Below are 22,983 nucleotides of genomic sequence, written 5' to 3'. Positions count from 1 at the left end.
AGTTAATGCTATATCCCACTAAACAATACTGCATTGTTACATGATTGCGTGTTTTTGAAAAATTTCTTGGGGTATACTTATGGTGAATTTCAGTAACTTCAGTAAATTGAAGCAGCCACCACATTTTCTCTTCATTTGTTATCATAGAATTAATAATTTGTATCAATATCCCACAATCTTCTTCATATTGTTTTTTTTTTTTGTTTTTTTTTAAAAAGAAAAACATTTAATTCCTAGATTGAATAAAAAAACTGTTTTTACAGATTTTTTTTTTAATTACTTCTCTATCAATTAAAAGTTTTACAACATTACATCAACAAAAAGAATCCATTATTACAAATGTTTTTACAAAAACTTAGAATAACTGAATAACCCAGGAAAAACACAATCTGTCTGGTCAATAAAATAATGCAAAGAGTTCAAAAGGATAGTATTTTGTTTCTTTTATGTTTCAATGCAAACAAAGTGAGTAATTTTTTTCTTTTTAATAAAAAGTTAAATTTTGTTACTATTTCCATCTTAACCCTTAAAATAAGAAAATGAGTTTCAAAAAGTAGTTTACCACAGTAGGTAAAAGGAGCATGCACACATTTTAGTACAAACTAATTTTTATAAATTGCTTATAAACTAATTTTAAAAACATTGTATATGTGTTAGATAAGTATGTTGCATTTCTGCAATACTATGCATTTAAGAGTTGAACTGGGCATTCAAATATAAATTTATATTGTCTTGAGAAATAGCAATTAGTTTTTTTATTTAAAAAAAAAATTATGTAAAATTTAGTACATTCTCTTTTTTAAAAAAAAATTCTCTTATTTAAAAACATTCTGAATACATATATTTGGTCCATGGCCTTCAAGAAACTTTTACTTGAATGCCATTTTTTCAACCATTTATGTATTTTTTAGATCTAAATAAGCTTATAACAGATAAAATTCATCTTTTAAGGGATGATTTACTTTATATTGATTTTTTAAAAAGGTTTTGGTGTAAGCTAGTTTTCAAAAAAGCAGTAATTTTTAAATATGTGTTAGTGTTTTACTGTTTTTTTTTTTTGTTTTGTTTTGTTTTAATTTGTTTTTTTTGTTTCAAAAAATTTTTGAAATAATGTTTTGTCTAAAATGCTATTTTTGCAAGTAAGAATTTCAACTTTTTTGAAGCAAGTTGTAAAAATGTTCTGAAGTAATTTTAGAGTTGCTGATGTCAGAATTTTTAAATTTATTCAAAGAATTTTGTTTAAATATTTGTCCAAAAAAAGTTTTTCTCCAGAAGTTTATCTTTTTTAATTACTAATTTAACAGATGACTAACTTTTCCATTAAAAAGGAGCCTTTTGAATTATTTTTTTAAATAGAATCTCTTAAAGTATATTTTGTGAAAGTCTAAATCAAGCTAGATATTATTTTTTAATTTATTTAAGACATTCAGCTCATATTGATATTAAGTTTAGTTTTTAAAACAAACAGTTTGAATGTTTAGTATAAGGATAGCAGGCTAAATTTGTTTTATCAAATATAAAGTTTGTTACCTAATTATGTTGCAATCTAATAATGCTGTTGTTACTTAGGGTGTCCCAAAATTTTAAATTATATTCTCCGGGACTTATAATATTTCCTGCAGGTTTTAAGTGAATAAAAACAACATTTAGGTGTCCCCCAGGGTCAAGAACTTTCTGAAATAACTGTATAAGTTTTGTTCAATATACCTGAATTTAAACCTTTAAATCATGAAAAGCTTTAAAAATAAACTTGAAAATCACAAAAGGTTGTGAAGATTCATGTTTTTTCACAATTTTACATTTTTATTATAATTGACATTAATGTGTATTTTGTGTAAATGTAATTGTCATGTTACCTGGCACTAGGCAGACATTTTACACGTAAACTACTTTTGTGTTTTCTAATAATCGTTTAATAATTTTGAAAATGTTTATTACTTGGTTTCTAAAATTGTTGCATGTTGTTATATTCATAATTATATATGGTTGAACCAGTGCATAGTTTGTTTGGTTTTTATGATTACTTAAATTATTATATTCATCTAACCATGTTCACCTGTTTAAAATCTAATCAAATACAAGCATTGGTAGATCGATGATAATACTAACATCTATGATCAACAAAATAGGTTGCTTCACATCTTCAACATTACTTTCAATAAGTACAGTTTACCGAAAATAAAATAAATTTCAAAAAAGATGAGAGATGAATTTCAAGCCAACAAAACTGTTGTGCAATTGGATGGCAAGCTGTTGTCTAACATGACTAAAGAAAATACTTGGTAACTGGATAAGTTGCTAGTTTTGGTATTCTTCTCTTATTGATGGTAGCATAAAACTTCTTGGTGTGCCAAAGTTGGCCTCAGGTTCAGGAAAGACAGCTATAGTGATAGTTCTGGAACTTTTGAAGTCATGGAAATGTGATGCGCTTGTGATTATGATGTGCTTGTGATTATGATGTGCTTTGGCATAATGGTTTCAGAAGCTGGTAGACATAAAGAAGCCTGCACACTTTTAGAGACAGCTATTGGTAGCAGCTTGGTGTAGATGGCCTGTTGCCATCACATGTTTAAAGCCCGTTTATCTGATGCTTTTGCAGTGCTTTTTGGTACATGAACTGGGCCATCCAAGAGATGATTATAGAAAATTTCTTCAATTAGCTGCAAATCTACTTGGTTTTGTTGACAAAACCTCAAAAACCTGGGGCCTCTCATAGACTGCATTAGATGGCCGGGAAAATCTGCACAATGAAAATGGAATTGCTTTTTGATGAAAACAAATTGGTTGAGAATCACATTTTGAGTTGTTGTTGATACGCTATATAATGTTAATCAACTCGTCCAAAGGCTTGCTGTTTATGGTGATGTTGTTTTCAGACTTTTGGTCTCAAGATGATGGTGTGTAACTCATGATACTTGAACCTAGAGCCAGTGATCCTCTCTTTGTTTTCTTGTTATCTCTTTTATCAGTAAAAGACATAACATATGCCTAACAACAATAACAACTGGAGATTATGGAGGGCTGCATCTACTTAAGACTTTGCCCCATGCATTGCATGAATTATCTATCTCTAGAAGTTTTTTCAAAACAACTACAAATTGAAACCACCAAAGATTCCAGTTGCAGAGAGTGCATATGAGTTGGTTGGAATCATATGCAGAGACTGCATATGATTCCATACAAGACTGCATATGAGTTGGTTGTTAATTTGGTTTGTGTTAATGACAAATGTGGTGTTGCTCTTATTTAGAATTTAAATGCTACAATAACAAAAGGCAACAGTTTCTTTTGCGAGTTGTGGAAAAACACAGGAATGACTTTTTATAGTGCAACAGTTGCAATCTTCTACAGATTTAAAAGTGAGTTTTTTTTCGATTCTGAACAAACTCTTATGATCAAAAGATATGTCATTATTAAGAAATTGACCATTTTCCAATTGAATTTGTGCCACAGACACAATGAATTTAGCATTGTTACTATTGAATAGTTTTGTATTTACAAGGTTTTTTTCTTGCTTAGGCATCAAACTATATCCAGTGGGGAATAGATATAAAACATCTTTGAATTCTACTGATAAAAAGTTGTCTAGTGGTTACAAACAATCTACAGTAGGACAGTGACTGATAGAAATTCATGAACCTAGGGGAACTCCTAAAGGTCAATTAATTGATGTAAAAAAATTGAGTGTTATCATATAACGCAGGTGAAATTTCAGGAGGGTATGCATAACAATAAAAAAAAAAAATGTTTCTTCCTTCATTTGGGACACCCAAGTAGTTTGTTAAGGGTATATCTGTTTGAGCTTTAAAATCTATTATGTCCCTTTAAACCTTTCATGATATCATTCCGTAGTGAGATAAAAAGGTTTCTATCTACTGTGGCAAAAGTCACTTTGTATTTTTAGATGAAGTTATAGAGCTTTGATTAACTAGAATTAAACATCAGTGATATTGATTTTAAGAATATTTCAAGGTTCAATACTTAAAGTTTTTTTCCTAGTGTTGAATTTAATTCTTAGATTGCTCCTAAAATTGATTTAAATGAAGGTGGTTGTAGGCTTTTAGAAATAATAATGCTTCAGTTTTACCAGTGAATACTGAAATAGAACTGATTGTACCAAATGCAGCTGTTGCTAATTGCTGAATATTATTCATTTTGTGTTGATTTCTGTTATTTTTTACTTATTTTCTACATTATGGTAAAAGCTTATCATTTCAGTTAATTGCCAGTCCTTTTTTTGTTTTCTGAGAGTTATATTTAAAAATATATGCTGCTGCTGATTCTCATAAAGGATTTATCCTTTAGAATTACCGTGGTGTGGCCTAAGAAAGTCCTATGCTTTAAGAAAAGTCCCAATTTAAGAAATGACAAATTTCGTATACATAAAATAAACATTTAGAGAAAAAAATTTAGTTATTTTATCTAACTAGATATCTAGTTAAAACAACAAAGTTATTTTCCACAAATGTTTCTTTTATATATACCAAAATTTGTCATTTCTTAAATTAAGGCTTTCTTAAAGCATAGGACTTTGTTAGGTCACACCACAGTATGTCTTTTTGAATATAATTACTTTTTTACTGTTTTGAATTGTTAAAAATTTTTGTTGTTCAAAGTAGTATTTTGCATAATCCTTAATCATTTTGATGATGTTCTTTGGTTCAACTAAGTAATTTAGTAAAATAACGGAGAACTATTGAAAAGACAATTATGTTAGAGGCTGAAAAGTTTGAAGCCCATGCAAATATTTTCACATTTAAGAACATTTTCTTTTAAATTTACCTTACAAAAAAAAAACCTATCTTTAGTTCAAAGAAAGTAATTCATAAATTCACCAGAAGTATTTTTTTGTTATCAGGTGTTTGAGCTTTTTTGCACTTTAGTTTAGATGTACTGCCAGATTTTCAGAGTATTTTATAAATTTATTTGATCATCTTTCTTTTCAGATGCACTAAGTTGGACAGAAACATTAAACACTTCTGAAAACTTTCAACCAGCAACATCTGTGTCAAGTATTGGTTATAGTAGTAGTTCTAGTAGTGATGGCATAGCACTGGATTGCAAATATCCTAACAGTGACAAGGTGCCATTTAATGAATATGATTGGCTGATGTCAAATGAAACTGAAAGCTATGCTAACTTCAATTGGAAGCAAATAAAACTAGTTGGGTGTGGTGATATTGGAAGGGTAATATCTTTTATTTTGTTTTAATAAACACAATTCAACACAAAAAGACACTTGCTTTAAGGTAATTTGGTTTTGTAAAGTTCAATGACACCTATTTTTCCCATTTCAGTTCTTTTTTTTCCTCACACAATCATTTCCTAAATAGCATAAAAGTTGTCAGTAACAATCAAAATCACACAAAAGAGTTGATAGCCCTGTTCTGATACTAATTACACATTTTTAATGTATAATTAGTATCAGAACAGGGCTATCAACTCTTTTGTGTGATTTTGATGCTTGCACTTTGCAATATTTGTAATCAATTGCTTCTTATTACTTGTTTGTTTAGGAAAGAAAAATGCTTGATTAATGCACCATTTTCACAAGTCTACTTTGATTCCTAAATGCCTTGATATTAAAATTCTGTGTGGCTTATGTATCTTTGAAAAGTTGTCTATTCTTATAATTTAAAAAAGCATCTTTTTATTTATTTCTCAAGTTTATCCTCATGAAGAAGTTAAAACTTAGTGAACAAGGATTAAAATCTTTGAAAAAAAAAAAGAAGAAAAGATTTACAAAATGCTTTACAATTATTGCTTGAGGTCTGAGTCACTTTTGTAAAACTGGTTTACGACATATCTTGCAAGCATTATTTCAAATGATCCTATTTAACAGATAGGATCATCAGAAATTGGCAGTAAGCAAAAATCGCCTCACATTGAGCCAAAAATGGTGCCATCACATTGAGCCAAGGGATTAGAGGCAAAATGTTTTCAGTAACACTAGATAACAGATGTCAATTTTGATTGAAAGTCTTGAAGTTTAAGTCTCAATAATTTGATCTTAATATTAAATCAAAATTAACATTTAAACACCACTAATTTTAAAGTAATTATTTTAACAAAAGCAGTTTTTGTTGATTTATATATACAAATGGAAATCTGTTAGTTCAAGATCAAACTTACCCATCTACAACAACAAGGAGAAAATCAGTTAATGGATTTAACATTATTTGTTGCATACACTGTATGTTAGGGCAACCATCCTTTGGTAGAAAGTTGCTGTTCTAATTTGGAGAACACAAGATGAATTAGCTTCCAAGTTTTAATGCTGAATCAGGCAAAGGAACTTGCAAATGTTCTTCTTTTTTTTTTTTTTTTATTTGGTAGTTTGTATGCTATCATTAAAAAGTGGGCTCACAAAGTTTCTTTTAACAGGTACTGGATAAGTTAGGAATGAGGTAAAATCTTAGCCTGTCAAAAAAGTATTTGTTCAGAGTGCATTTTTCTGTATTACAAAAATGTTTTGAAAAAGTGCTTAAATTTTTTTCCATCACCAAAAGTGCAGAGTTCATGACAAATTTTTCTTTCAAAAAAGTTTATTATTCCTAATGAAAAAAAATCTTTCAGAAAGAAATGTAAAAGCTATTGAATTCTGTTCCCTTTAATTCTTCAATATATTGCAACATAGCTTAATGTAAATTAAAAGTCTATAAATCTTGAGAGCTTGCAAAATTAGAAATGTTTAAAAAATTGATTTAATAAAAAAAAAGGGGTAAATTTTGAAATAAAGTTGTCCACAAACAACTCTAACTTTTCTTACAACAAGAAGAAAAAATGTTTTGTTGGCCTGTGTAATAACTATTATTATTTAATAATGTTTTCCAGAAATAATATTTGGTTGATAATATTATTTTTTGTTTGTTAGGTTTATCATTGCAAAGATTTAAATACTGGCAAAGAATGTGCTGTTAAATGCATTGATATTGGACCAATCAACAATACCATATTGAAAGAGGTGGAAAAACTTCAATATGGAATCAACCTTTATAAAAATTTGAATCATGAGCGAATTGTGAAATATTTTGGCACATCTCAAGCTGAAACATTTTCAGGTGAAACATCGCTTTCTATATTTATGGAATATATGGAAGGGGTGAGTGGATTTTATAGGTTTAATCAATTTTAATTCACTTTTTTAAGATTAAATTTTTAACTATATTTTTGTAGTTTTCCCAAATAGAAAAATCTCTTTAATGTTGTATTATTGAGTTACATTTGTCCATTAAAAAATTCTTGTTTAATTGTCTTTTTTGACTTTTTTTGCTTGTTTTACTTCACCCATGTAGCTGTTTGTCATATAATAGTTTCTGATATTTATGTGACCAATAATTTAGTGGAGTGAATGGTTGATTATTGAAATGACTTCGTTGTTCGAGTAGGCTCTCAAACATCTTTTTTGAGATGAGGTTTTGTCCTCTCATGGAAGATTTTCTTGTTTTTGGTGCCTAACTAGTCATTGCTTCTCAATGACACTAACAACAGGTTAGAGGAAGTCTTTGATACATTTGAGCACATGGTTTTTCCTTTATCCATGCAGTGGATCAGAAGGGGACCTTTTGATTTAAACATGGCGGTGACCATGTAGGTTTAAATTGGCCTCACCAGATAACTGCTCTTTGAGATTCTATAATACCCGCACATGATAAATTAAATTTTTTGCAACCAAAGTGTCAAGTATATCCGGGATTTGCTCTCCATCAAAATGCAGACAAATGCCATTTACCTTTGTTGAATCTGGCCAAATTCTGTTGGCAAAAGGTTACATGTGTTGCTTTTGGAGTTGTCTTAGACTGATTGGGTATATAAATTTTTAAAGACAAAGATTATCATGAATGGTTCTTTCATTGGGATCATTAGACAGCAGTTTTTAGACTTTATGTTGATGTAAAGATAGTAGAGAATCATTGTTAATGAGTTGTTGTTTTTTTTTTCCTTTTGAAAGTGCTCTTGCTAGAAAGCCTAAAAAGCTAACTACGTATGCATTCAAGTTTCAAAAGAAAACATAATATGCTTACTTAATGCTTTAATTCTACATCACATGATTAGTTCTTTGAGAAAGATCTTTTTTCTTTAACAAAAACTTCTGGATACCCCTAAGTTAAACTTTAAATTTCTCAACGTAAAATGTAGTTTTTATGATTGGAGTTTCTGTAATTACAGATTGATTTGTTTGCTTTGAGACAGCAGCAAAGTTGCAGTTTTAGCAAACTTACTTAAATAGTAAAGTAGGAAGAAGAATATCAGATGTTGAGTTACTGTATTTCTTTTGAATGTTTTTAGAAAAAGTTATTTAAAAATTGCACTTTCTTTTTAGGGGTCTATTCATGATAAAATATTAAAAGATGGTGCTTTAGTGGAAAAAGTGACATCATCTTACTGTTATCAAATTCTTGAAGGGATTGTCTACTTGCATGCTAAAAACATCATCCACAGGAATATTAAAGGTCTTTTCTTTGTTTATAATGCTAAATGTACGTTTAACCAAACGTGAACTCAAAGTTGTATAAATTTTTATAACTGGCTACTAGTATCAAATTTAGTACTAGACACTAGTAGTATTTTAAGACTAGAAGTAAAGTATTAGTTTTGATCAAATGGAAACTGGTATCGTGCGGAAGATTGTTTAAAAATTTTATAATGAAATAACTTGAAAATTTACAAGTAAATTTGAATAATAGGTATTATATCATTTTTACACCAGGTAAATGTTTAGGGGAGAGCGGGGTTGGTTGTCACACTTTTTACATTTTAGACTGCTCAGCTGTTATTTTTCATCAAATTAATGCCAAACTTTGCACAAAAGTAGTTTAACTATTTCCGGTAACTATTAGAATATTTTTATGACATTGAGTGAAATATTTTTTGCTGTAAAATCATTTATCAAAGACCTCTTCCGTGTGACAACCAACCCCACCCACGGGGTTGGTTGTCACATACTTTGGGGCTGGTTGTCACATTTCTTGGTATGTTTTGATTATATTAAAAACTGGTACCAATAAATTTTGTTTATATAATACCAAGAATAAATCTGAATAATCAGGGAAAAAAAAGGCTATATACTGAAACAAAGAAAATACTATATACCGAAAAATGTTTTTTTTTTTTAATATAACTATAACTAAACTTTTTTTTTGATATAACTTTATACCTAAAAATGTTTTTCTTTTTTAATATAACTAAACAGATATATATATATATATATATATATATATATATATATATATATATATATATATATATATATATATATATATATATATAACTCTATAAATAGATGCATAGATACTCTTCATCTTTAGATGAATTTAAGACTGTAGAAAATTTTTTTTTGGCAAAATTTGACTTTATCAATTCTTTTTTACTTCCATTCATAAATGATTTACGATTCTTGTTAATATTTTTTTAACTAGTTTTCTTCTTTTTATAATTAGCAAGCCTTTCTTTGACAGGTGAGTTAGTAAGAATCATAGATGAACGCTTTTTCCTACCTTTTTTTGACGTTAACCTTGGACCTGCTTTAGGCAGAGGCCTAATACTCTCAGGTAGTATGATTGAATTTTTTAAAACTAATGGAGTGATTGGATCCTGATTAAGAGGTTTTATTTGATACAATTGGATCTTCTATTGCTATGTCAACCTGATTATCTGGTATCTGAATAGATTCTTTAAACCTTTTATTTGCTGGTTTTGGTTGCATTGAATAAGGTTTACAGTTTTTTTAATTTAAATCAAGCTGTAAACAAGGTGGGTCAGGGCGATCAGTTACATAATTAGGACAATAATCAATTTCAGTAAAAATATCAGGATTTAATGGGTAAATGCCTGTTGCAGCAAAACCACTTAAAATATTGTGGGGAGATACAGCCTTCGGAAATGCAATGTTTACTATTTTTGGAATATCATATATTGTAACGGTTTTTCCAGGATTCATTACCAACCATGAAGTCATAGCAGTATTTATATAGTTTTTGAGGGGACCGTAAACTGCCCTGTCCAAGGGCTGCAACTTATGCGTGCAGTGCGGTGGAAAGGTAAGCATTAATATTCCATTTTTTTTTGCCACATCTAAACCTTCAATACTAAGATGGGTTTCATGATTGTCAAGCAACAATAAACAAGGTTTTTCTTTAGTGCATTTTGTATTGCCTACAAAATGTTGTAGATATTTTACAAAGTTTTCTTTTTTCATCCAACCACTTGCATTGGCATCTCCTGCACTTCCTGTCGGTGCTCCTATTAGGAAATGATTTTTAAAGTTTTTACGAGGAAAAATAAAAAAAGGTGGAATGCTATTTCCAATAGCATTTATTGTGCATGCTAATGTTACCAGAGTTCCTCTTTCAGCTGACGTTATGGCTCCTACTTGTTTCAATCCTTTTTTGGCAACAACTTTTTTTGGTCTTTGTACAGTAGTTACAGCAGTTTCGTCCATGTTCCAAATGTCATTTGGTGAGAACAAGTAGTTTTGCATACAGTGCTGAAAATTGCTAAAAAATAATGCAACATTTTGCTTATTGAAATTTGTTGCTCGACTTAAACTAGTAGCTTCAGGTTGCCTAATGGAAATATTTGGGTGGCGCTTTATAAATCCTGTAAACCAATCCTTACCGGCTTGTTCCTTTACAATCCAAGAATTGGGAACTTTTATATCATTTTTAACTGCAAGCTGGAAAGCAAGCTTTTTTACTTCGGTAGGAGTTAAACCAAAATAAATTTCTGCTGCTCGCAAAAGGTACATGACAAGTTCTTTTTCTACTTTGTCTGGCAATATCTGTTGACTTTTGTATCCTATTATGTTCATGCAGGTGGAGTTTTGATTTTTGTCAATTAGATCTGTTATAGAACCATGTGATGGGTTAGTAATAATAATTTTTTTACAATAACGTGTTAATGTTCTGTAATTAATGCCATGGTTTTTTGCTGCTGATCTAATAGAAATGTTATTAAGCTTTACATCTTTAATAGCACACATAATGACATCTCCAGAAGTATAACCTCTATTAGTTTTTCTTATAAAATTTCGTACCATGTTTTTACTAAGCAAATAAAAATATTTGCAAATAATGTATGCAGAAGACATTTTATATATATATATATAAATAAATATATAATTATATATAATAATATATAAATAAATATATAATAATATATAATAATATATAAGTATATATATATATATATATATATATATATAATATATATATATATATATGTATGTATATATATATATATATATATATATATATATATATAAATATATATATATATATATACATACATATATATATATATATATATATATATATATATATATATATATATATATATATATGTATATATATATATATATATATATATATATATATATATATAAATAAACAATGTACAAACAAAACAACAAACAGTTGAACTTCTGTATTCCTTTTTCTAGGAAATTTTAAAGTTATATACATTGAAATAAAAATTATTTAGATTATAGATTTTTAGTTAAACAAATATAACACATTGACTTTAGATTTCTAAATAATATCTTAAACATTAAAATATTCCTCAATAATACAAACAAGTAAACATGGAATATCTAAAAGCGGCGTTTAGTTTGCAGCACACGGAGTCGAGGCAATTGTGACAACCAGCCCCATATATTTTGTGACAAGCAACCCCTTCTATGTAAGTTGCAAGACATCTGTAAATTTACCTAAAAGCGTGTGAATTTCATGAGAATTTTTTGTGGATTAAGTTAGTCAAATGAATAAAAAACTTTAAAAATGTACATTCAAAGTACAATTAAATAATTTTCGTTTGGTAAAAGAAAATTTCTAAGTGAGCAAAATTTAACTTTTTCATATCAAAAACCTATAAAAACAAATAACTTGTTTTCTACACATTAAAAAAAACTGAAAATTACAGTGAAAAATGTTTTTTTATATAGCATTTTGATTGTATGATTTTAAATTTCAAAATCTTATCTACATTTCCTGTAATAAACATTGTGACAACCAACCCCGCGTGACAACCAACCCCGCTCTACCCTATTGAAAATGTAATTTTATTGTGAGTTGCAATTAATTTGTACTTACACAGGTGCGAACATTCTATTAGACTCAGGTGGTAACTGCAAACTTGCTGATTTTGGCGCTTTGAAAGAATTTGAAGTAAAATTATTTTATACGAGTAAATTTTTTTTATAAGTATAGTTACTTAGTAAAAATCTGTTTATTTTCTAATAATATTTTTCAGGCATATTTTTCAAAAACAAGATACGTGGCTTTTCTTGAGACACCTTACTGGGTAAGCCCTGAAGTTATAAAAGGTGATGTATATGGTATGAAGACTGATATATGGTGAGTACAACTATGGACCATTAGTTAAATGCAAAAACTACATAAGTACTGTAACTGGATGTTTTTCCTTTTTCTTTATAGGTTGTTTGGATGTACTGTTATAGAGATGCTAACAGCAAAACCACCTTGGTCTGAACTTGAACCATTTGCTGTCATTTTCAAGATTGGATACGGGCCAACAATACCCATTCTCCCAGATGGTTCCTCAGCTGCATGCAAAAAGTTTGTAGATGACTGTTTAAATAGGTAAAAATGACCGTTTCTTTTTCTTTTTTTTTTCTTTTTTTTTATAAACTTTGAATTTTCAAAGTTTTTAAAATGCTTTATCAAAATTTTAATGAAAACGCAAACTTTTTAATTTCTCATTTAGAGACCCAACGTTACGACCTACGGCAACAGAATTGCTCTCTTACGCCTTTGTTCAAAGATGATAAGATACATATTTACTTACTTTAATGTAATTTTTGTTGTGGAAAAATTAAATAGTTTACTCGTTCGCTTTATCATCACTGTCATCGTTGAAATTCTTATGTTCAAATTTCATTACAATAACTTCTTTTATTTTTGACATAATTTTGTAAATTATTTTGTACTTGCACGTTTTTGATTTCTCATTCTTTCACAAATTCTTTTTGTCAGAGTTCGAAAGGCGGACAAGTGAAACTTGAATATTTGCTTATTTATTTGCGAGATGTCAAAATTGTCCTTTTTTTATTTATTTTTGAAATACATACAGAAACTTGAAATTGTTTTGACAAGTTCACTTTTGATAAATGGCAAGTAAGTTACATATTTTTGTGCTCTTTTTCTTCTGTGACATCACGATTTATTTAACTGCCTTTTCACAACGTTCAAAAAAAGTTTACATTTAAAAAATGTATGATATAACAGAACTTTGTCCTAAATGGCGAAAGTGGCCAAGATTAAGGTAAGCATGTAATTTCTCTCTTTTTTGATACTCTGCAGGAACTTCTCTTTTTTTTTTTTTGTCTTAATATTAATTTTTTAAGGAGTAGCGAGATTCTCCTGGAAAAATTACAAAAACTGTTAATTCTATACAGAGATGTTTTCAATGTTCAGAAAGGTGATTGTTTATATACAAAAGGTTGCAGTATTTTTCAAATGTCTAACAATATTTTTCAAAGAAAATTGCTATTTTTTTCACTTTTTTCTAAGTCTATGTTTTGTATTATTTATATAAGGGTCATTCCACGCCAAACGGTCCAATTTCCGAAATAATCCCCTCACTACCATCTCAGATTTTGATTTAATTTGTCAGTATGTTGTTAAACATGTTTCATGAAGATTACCAAAATATTAAAGCAAAATGTTTATTATTTCGGATTTTGTGGTACTTTTTGTAAGGTTTACCTAAACTTCAATTTCAGTCAGTAGCTAAAATTCGTATATTTGGGGTCCTATATTTTTGCAATAAAAGGGTAATATATCTTAAAAACGTGGTTTCTTAGTAAACCGAAGGTGCAGATCACAAATAATTAATTACAAGTTTCATATTATGCCTACATTTTAGTCTATGGTTCGCCAAATATCGTCACAAACGTAACACTGTAAATATTTTTTATTTATTTGTAGGGTCATATCTTTAAAACTAAAGGTTTTTGAATATTGCTATTTTGTCTAAAGGTTCTACAAATATTGCTATTTTGTCTAAAGGTTCTACAGAAATTTTTAAAATAGCAAATTTTTAATCCATATCATAATGATATGGATTAAAAATTTGCTATTTTAAAAATTTCTCTGCTGAGTTATTCTGAAAGCAATATTGCGAAAGAAGTGAAAAACCCTAAAAAAACGTGTGTTTGAACCCCTAAAACTTGATGTGAATTTTTTTTTTTTTTTTTATTGTATTATTGGAAAGACCTTATTTCAAAATTTTAGAAACAATAAAAACTGTCTTGGAGAGATCTTTCTTATGAACGAAAAAAATCTAGTCTTTATAAGCTAAGTTAGGTCTGCAAAGTCTTTGATATTTTAAAAACGATATTAAGGTCCGTATATTAACTATTGCCATGTTGAGGTAATTTTAGTAAGTATATTATTATTCTACGGACAAATCTCTCTAAATTAATTTCAAATATTTAAGTTTATCACATCTAATATTCGAAGACGAAAATTAGAATAGATGTTATAATAAGTGTTATTTTAAATTTATCCTGACATGTCTGTTGAACAAAACTTAACTACTTGTTGTATTGGAAAATTTGATGGAAGTTTATGTCATTTAAGTACTTATTCTCGAAAAAAGGGTTTTATTGACTTTTGCTCAGAACTTTCGAACGAGGAACAGAGTTTGATTGTGAGGCGAACTTATAATTTAATTAAAAGTATTACTTTAATTTGTTTCCACCACAAATCACTGCTGTTGGTTAAATACACACATTTACAGCGCCATTGTTTAAACCCTTTTGGTATGGCCAATCGTTGCTCAGTTAAAGGCTTGAGTTGTATTGACCAAGAGACTGCAGACTGTCTTTCGAATTTAACAAATAAAGTTATTTGTCCAGGTCAAAAATTGTGTCCGAATTGCCGCAAAGCTTATTCAACCACAAGCTCTTCAAGTGAAAAAATTGACGATATTGATGACATAGATGATATATTTTGTTCAACTGACACTATTAATACTAGCCTTTCTGAGCTTGGAATTTCACCTTTAAGAAAACGTGTTAGTAAGAGAGATCATGCTAGTTATGTAAAAAGCAAAATTTCGAAAGTGCAAATAACAGTTGCAGAAAAAATAGCTGTTGTTAGTGGTTTATCACCAGATAATAGTGTCCTACCACTAATATCTACAATTAGTAATCCCCGTGAAAAAATTCAAGTTTTAACTCTTATACCAAACAGTTGGTCAAGAATAAAAATATGTAGTGAGTTTAAAGTATCAGACAGAATGGCTAAAGCAGCAAAAAAGTTAAAAGCAAAAAGTGAAATCTTAGCACTTCCAGAAAGAAATGGAGCAAAGAAATTGCCAGAACATGTTAAAGAAAAAATTTTGAAATTTTATGAACACGAAGCTTTTAGCAGAACATGTTCAGGGAAAAAGGATTTTGTATCTGTACGCATTGGTGCAAAAAAAGTGCATATGCAAAAAAAATTACTGTTAGTTAATTTAAAGGAACTTTTTTTGGAGTATAAAAAAGAAAATGGAGCTGAAGTCGGATTTTCCAAATTCTGCAAGTTACGTCCAAAATGGTGTATAACTGTTAGATCTTCAGGTACCCATCGTATTTGTGTATGTACTATTCACCAGAATATAAAATTAATGCTTGCAAGCAGCCCAGTTATGGTAGACTATAAATGTCTAATTGAAAAAATAGAAAGAATGTATGCTTCATCGTTGCGATAAATGTCCAGGGAATGAAATGTTAAAGGCTTATCTTGAAGAGCAATTTAAAGACTTTGAATCTGATGAAACTATAACATTCAAGCAATGGATAAAAATAGATCGTGAAACTTTAGAATCTTTGCAATTACCAGTAGACGACTTCATAGATGATTTAATTTCAAAAGTATCTATTTTATCTAAGCATCATTTTATTGCCAAAAACCAAAACAACTATTTGCGATTATTGAAAAATGAACTGAAATCAAATGAGTTGATCATTTTGATGGATTTTTCTGAAAACTATTCGTTTGTTGTGCAAGATGCTGTTCAAGGGTTTTACTGGGAAAACAGCCAAACAACTTTGCATCCTTTTGTTGTTTACTACAAACTTAATGACATACTTAAAAATAAATGTTATTGTGTTATCAGTAATTGCATGCATCACGATATTATTTCTGCTCATGTATTTCTTAGTAAATTATTAACTGAACTTAAAACATTTTTATCTTTTGAACTTATTGATTATTTCAGTGACGGTTCAGCTGCACAGTACAAAAACTTCAAAAATTTTATGAATTTATGTCACCATTATACTGACTATGGTATTAGAGCAGAATGGAATTTCTTTGCAACTAGTCATGGAAAATCTCCCTGTGATGGAATTGGAGGAACTGTGAAGCGTTTAGCAGCACGTGCCAGTCTTCAACGGCCAATTGATAATCAAGTTTTAATGCCCTTAAATTTATATGATTTTTGCAAGGAAAGTATCACGGGTATTTCATTTATTTATGTTGATAGTGATGAAGTAGACAATATTAAAGACAATCAAGAGAAACGATTTAGTACTGGAAACACAGTTGCAGTTACTCGGGATAATCACAAATTTGTACCTGTAAATGAAAATCAGGTTCGTGTCAGTCGTATTTTAAATGACAATACATCTTTTATTGCAAACGTTAATGAGAGTTACAACAACAACTCAACCAAATTTGTTTCACTGTGTGATCTTAGTCCTGGAAATTTTGTTGCATGTATTTACGATGCACATTGGTGGATTGGACATGTTTGTGAAATTTCAAAAGAACAGGAAGATGTTTTCATTGATTTTATGCATCCTCATGGTATGGCTCAGTCATTTTACTGGCCTAGCACCAAGGACAATTGTTGGGTTCCTGAGCAGCATGTTATTGCAGTCATTCCAAATCCAATCAGTTCTGCAACAGGTCGATATTACAATTTACTGTCAATTGTTGTTTCAGACATTAATTCCAAATTTGAAGCTATTTTAAATATGTAATTTGGAATCAAGTTGATTATAGTTTCGTACAACTGAATTTTTTCTATCACAAATTTTATTTTTGTAGATAAACAATATATTAACATAAAAATATTTGTTTTTAGTTTTTTGTTGCATAAAATGTGTTGTAAAAACTGTATTGTTTAACTAGATTTTGCATCTATAACCAGGACCGCATTTGTGACGTGTTGGATTGATGGTGCTCTTAGGCATATGAATAATCGTCGCCTAAAATTTCGTAATAAAATCTAAAAAAATACATATATAACAAAAAAACAAGCGCCCCTTTTTGGTTGGTGCCCATAGTCAGTTGCCTCAACTTCTCTAGTATTTTAAGTTGCCAATAACATGCATTTATCCGCAGTATTTTATAGATAATAAGAGAATCTCTTCAATATTCGTTGTAAGTTTTTTTCTTTTCCTTGGCGTAGTACCATCTTCAAGAGTTTAAAATAGCTCTTCTAAATCTTGAATTTAATGGCTATATATTCTAGTTTTTATTGTCATTAATAGCTCTCTACTTAAAGTACCATTAGATTCTTTTAATTTTCTTAACATAAAATCAATTGCTAATTGGGCTGTTGCAAGATTAGCAGCGTTTCTACTAAAAGCTTCAACATTTAATTTAATAGGCTTTAGCGTATTGTCAACTCATGTTCCATATTAATATTTTCTTAAAGTGCACACTTCCAATACCTTGAAGAGTTTCTTAAATGATACAAAATTGTTTTAAAATACATTAGAAAATATTATAATTTATATTTTGCCTCTTTCTGGATTAGATTTACCCAACTATTTTGTAATTGACAGTTTTGATCCAACCGTTAATTTTATGAACTTTTTTTACCGTGGGTTGCCCTAGCAATAATACAACTACAGCATTATCTAAGCATGCTATTATGCATCACATACAGAAGACTAGAGAGGTCAGGGATTCAAAAAAACACCCTAATGCGTCCGAAAGAAGTCCAGGCACTCAAATCACGAGACTCGTCGAGTCTTAGACCGGGTATTCAGCCACAGACTCGCCGTGTCCGAAAAAAGTCGGGTACCCAGATCCGAAAATTCCTAGAAATAACTCAACCAAATGTTAAAAAATATTTTTTGAACATTAAAATATTTTGATTTTTGGCACAATAAGCTTTGATTTTGATGCAGTATGATAATATATAATTTTCAAAAAATTTATATATTGACCAAGTTTTTTTCGTTCATAAGAAAAATCTCTCCAAGACAGTTTTTATTGTTTCTAAAATTTTGAAATAAGGACTTTCCAATAATACAATTAAAAAAACAACAAAAATTTGCCCACATCAAGTTTTAGGGGTTGAAACACACGTTATTTTAGGGTTTTTCACTTCTTTTGCAATATTGCTTTCAGAATAACTCAGCAGAGAAATTTTTAAAATAGCAAATTTTTAATCCATATCATTATGATAGTATGTAGAACCTTTAGACAAAATAGCAATATTCAAAAACCTTTAGTTTTAGAGATATGACCCTACAAATAAATAAAAAACATTTATAGTGTTGCGTTTTTGACGATATTTGGCAAACCATAGACTAAAATGTCCCAGTAAACACGCTTTAGTTGGTCCAACTGACGGGCCAGTATTGGCTATAGTTGGCTAATTGTTGGCATTTCTTGCCAACCATTAACCGACTGTGTACCGCGTGTTATTGAATCATTAAAGTTTCCCGTAAGTTTTATAAATGTATTTTAATAATTAGTCGCATGGTCTAAGTGAACATATTCACTTAGACCATGCGACTAATTATTAAAATTATTCAAATAGATTCATTCAATAATTAAAACTATTCAATAGAGTTAGTTTAGTTTGAAGCTTTTTATCATTTTTTTTCTTTCAATCGCTTTTTTTACCCTTTAATTAAACTTTTAAACTCAAACTCTCCTACACCTCTTAATATAACCGTTACGCTGGTAAGTACAAATATTTTACATTTATCCATTAGTTACACATTCAGATATAATTTTTGGCATTGGTTGAGTTTTTAATTTATTTTTATGATGACACCATTGTTGTATTTGTATTAGACATTTTAGCTCTATTTTAACTATTATTAAAAGTTAAAATACAGCTAAAATGTATATGTGCATGTATAGTAGTATGTTTATGTGTGTATTTCTGTATGTATTTCTGTATGTATGTATTTCTGTATGTATGTATTTCTGTATGTATGTATTTCTGTATGTATGTATGTATGTATGTATGTATGTATGTATGTATGTATGTATGTATGTATGTATGTATGTATGTATGTATGTATGTATGTATGTATGTATGTATGTATGTATGTATGTATGTATGTATGTATGTATGTATGTATGTATGTATGTATGTATGTATGTATGTATGTATGTATGTATGTATGTATGTATGTATGTATGTATGTATGTATGTATGTATGTATGTATGTATGTATGTATGTATGTATGTATGTATGTATGTATGTATGTATGTATGTATGTATGTATGTATGTATGTATGTATGTATGTATGTATGTATGTATGTATGTATGTATGTATGTATGTATGTATGTATGTATGTATGTATGTATGTATGTATGTATGTATGTATGTATGTATGTATTTCTGTATGTATGTATTTCTGTATGTATGTATGTATGTATGTATGTATGTATGTATGTATGTATGTATGTATGTATGTATGTATGTATGTATGTATGTATGTATGTATGTATGTATGTATGTATGTATGTATGTATGTATGTATGTATGTATGTATGTATGTATGTATGTATGTATGTATTTCTGTATGTATGTATGTATGTATGTATGTATGTATGTATGTATGTATGTATGTATTTCTGTATGTATGTATTTCTGTATGTATGTATGTATATGTATGTATGTATGTATGTATGTATGTATGTATGTATGTATGTATGTATGTATGTATGTATGTATGTATGTATGTATGTATGTATGTATGTATGTATGTATGTATGTATGTATGTATGTATGTATGTATGTATGTATGTATGTATGTATGTATGTAGATGTATGTATGTATGTATGTATGTATGTATGTATGTATGTATGTATGTATGTATGTATGTATGTATGTATGTATGTATGTATGTATGTATGTATGTATGTATGTATGTATGTATGTATGTATGTATGTATGTATGTATGTATGTATGTATGTATGTATGTATGTATGTATGTATGTATGTATGTATGTATGTATGTATGTATGTATGTATGTATGTATGTATGTATGTATGTATGTATGTATGTATGTAATGTATGTATGTATGTATGTATTAGTACAAGTATACTCATAAACGTAATCAAAATTAAATTCTTTTTGCTCCAAAATCCACCACTGCTGATAGTAGCCTGTCACCATGATCTAGATGCTCTTTTTGTCTCTTAAATCTATTCCATGTTGGTTTAAACTTTGCATGAATACTTTCCCCACATTGTTCAGCAAAGTTTCCTAATCCTTGGTTATGGTATTTCACATATACTGTACATGACAGAGTAGAATGTGAACTTTCCATGTTGTATTAATTTTTTTATTTAAATTCAATGCATCCTCTTGTGCAGAAAGAAATGAACTTTTTAAATTTGTTATTGCTTCTTTGATGCCAGGTTGTAACTTGCTAGAAAAACAACTATTTTTTACGTTACGAAAATCTTTTAAACACTGAGCAATTGGAACCAAACATGTAAACAACTCTAACATTTTTATTTCAAGGGAATCTACGTTTTCTAATATTTTGTTTGAATTGTTTCCATCCCAGCCTCTACCTTGATAGCCTCTCTGAAAGACATTTTTTGACTTTAGCCAATCATCAAATCCTGGCCAGACATCCAGCAAAAAATTTCCTAGCAGTGAAACAAAGCCAATTAATAAATGAAGTTCAGGCGGAGGAACTAGTTGCTCAGTAAAGTATCTGGATCTAGATCAATATACAAAACTCGAGGATTAATGCAGTTCATGAAGTCTTTCATGGATGATTTAACTGATTTATTTTCTAAATACTTATTGTACCAATAATCAATACTGTCAAGAGTTCGTTTTGTCCCTGAATCTAATGTGGATATTCCCTCACACCATAAACAAGCTTTTTTCCCAGAATGCACAGATAAGTTAAATAACGCATTTCCACATTTTAGGTCAAAAGCAACATAAAAATTGACACATTGTAAATTTAACTTTTCTTTAATTTGCCTGAAATTATAATTAGATTCAGGAATATCTTCAACAATAGCTAGAAATTGTGATCGTTGTACACCACTATTCAAAAACTCATCTGAATTATCATTATTCTTATGACAATCAAAGATATTGATAATCACTTTAAAAAATGAACCACCGCCATCCAATGAAATCCTTTTAAAGGCTAAAGTTGGGTCTAAACCACATAATTTTAGCAAGTCTAGAACAAAATCTGATGTGTTTTGAACATAAACAAGATCTCTTAAAATTACATAGCCTATACTGTCAACAAATGCACACTTCTGTACATAGTAGTAATTAGAAATATAATCTTCTAATTCAGAAAGACGACCAAAAATATTTGGCTCTATGGATAGTTTACTTCCTAAGCCTTTGCGTAGAGTCGCAACTATCTCTTGTTTTTCTATTTGACTGCTCTAGTTCAACCTGTAATTGCTTGATTATTTCAAGGGAAAGTTGCCGGATAGAACTTCTATTTTCTGGTGTGCCAATTGCGACTTTAAGAGGATTTCCTCCTGTAGATAAACAAAAGTAGATCCATCAATCAAATTTTTTAAAGCCATTTTACTTTTTATGATTCCAGTAGTAACCTAAATATAATTTGTTCTAAAATATAACTTTTGTAGTTAATATTTATGTACTATCACCAAAAACTTTTTTTTACCTGCTTAGCTTGAAGAGAACCTTGTAGGAATGCTAATGAAATAATATTAGTCACTGCACTAGTGGGCTTACAGTTATGAGGACAACCAGGTACAAGATAAGCAAAAAGTACATAAGCTTGATTCAAATTTAGATAAATTGATTGTCTCATCGTGAAGAGTGACATTGGCACTGGAAGAATTCCTCAAAAGAGTTTTCCACTAAACTATTTTTTAATTAAAGTTATTTGCTCTATAATTTTTTTATATATTGATAGATTGATACTCTTTGAAACAAAATAACTTCCTTGCAAATTTTTTGCTTGTAAGTAAGAAATTTTATTTAATTTTAAGATGATGTGTTTTTACAGGTTTTTTAGTGTAAATTTGTGCCTACTTTATTTAATTAAAAAAACCTCCAATATCCTCGAGTCTGAAAATGCATTAAAATCTTTACTAAGTATATATATTATAATTTAAAGTTAGTTTTAGCCTTAACAAAGTACCACCTTGCCCACAAATTAACTTTTAGATAGCAAGTTTTAACTAAAATTTTGCCCGCGATAAACAAATCACGAGTTTTTTTAATTAGTTAATTTTTAATTAATCACTTGGCTTTTTAATTAAAAATAAAACACATCATCTTTAAACTTTTGGGCATAAATATACTGTCATTTAAATGATTTTTAATGAATGTATTTTAGAATCTATAAGTTAAAATGAAATACATTGGTATATATACCTACATGCTAGAAAATAAATTAAAAATCTCTGACCATGGTGTTTTAAAGGATGTTATCAATGGTATGAATCTGGTAAACCCTAACCCTAAGCTGGAAAGATTGCTAATTCATTTAAGAAAGAGATGGCAGGACTTAAAAGGTAACCGTATTTGTTTCGAAAAAAAGCATAAAGAGTGGCTACAGACAGATTGATGTTTTTACTGATATTCCTGTGAAACAAGATACACGTGGCAGGCCTTCAATTGAGAATTTTGATGGCTGTTCACTTTGAACAAAGTACAGGCGCACCAACTCTCTACAACATGGGCATTCATCGAATAAACTACTTTTTGCAGCAAAAGTTTCTCTTAAAAAAGAAAATAAACTTGAT

The 22,983-nt window shown here is 29.1% G+C and overlaps 2 protein-coding genes and 1 pseudogene across 4 annotated transcripts in view; 2 read left to right on the top strand and 1 right to left on the bottom strand.

Moving 5' to 3' along the window:
* Positions 1–13,141, top strand: part of LOC149894196 (mitogen-activated protein kinase kinase kinase 2-like) — a 15,076-nt gene extending 1,935 nt beyond the window's left edge. The window contains exons 2-8 of the mRNA XM_090101172.1: positions 4,947–5,188; positions 6,875–7,102; positions 8,324–8,453; positions 12,094–12,164; positions 12,250–12,353; positions 12,435–12,599; positions 12,724–13,141. Of these exons, the coding sequence (XP_089957298.1) occupies positions 4,947–5,188; positions 6,875–7,102; positions 8,324–8,453; positions 12,094–12,164; positions 12,250–12,353; positions 12,435–12,599; positions 12,724–12,784 (1,001 nt within the window). The 3' untranslated portion in view covers positions 12,785–13,141. The remainder of the gene's footprint in view (positions 1–4,946; positions 5,189–6,874; positions 7,103–8,323; positions 8,454–12,093; positions 12,165–12,249; positions 12,354–12,434; positions 12,600–12,723) is intronic.
* The window catches only part of LOC149894193 (mitogen-activated protein kinase kinase kinase 2-like), a 162,605-nt gene that overhangs the window by 115,283 nt on the left and 24,339 nt on the right, over positions 1–22,983 (top strand). The gene's annotated exons all lie outside the window — the stretch shown is intronic.
* On the bottom strand, positions 20,340–22,545 carry LOC149894195 (uncharacterized; annotated as a pseudogene).

This window comes from Hydra viridissima, unplaced genomic scaffold, assembly GCF_058129835.1.
Source record: "Hydra viridissima isolate aposymbiotic clone 2 unplaced genomic scaffold, HvirCarnegie_v1 scaffold_1, whole genome shotgun sequence".
NCBI classification, from domain to species: domain Eukaryota; kingdom Metazoa; phylum Cnidaria; class Hydrozoa; order Anthoathecata; family Hydridae; genus Hydra; species Hydra viridissima.
Note: the sequence above shows the minus strand (reverse complement) of the source record. Positions and strands in the feature narration are given on the sequence as shown.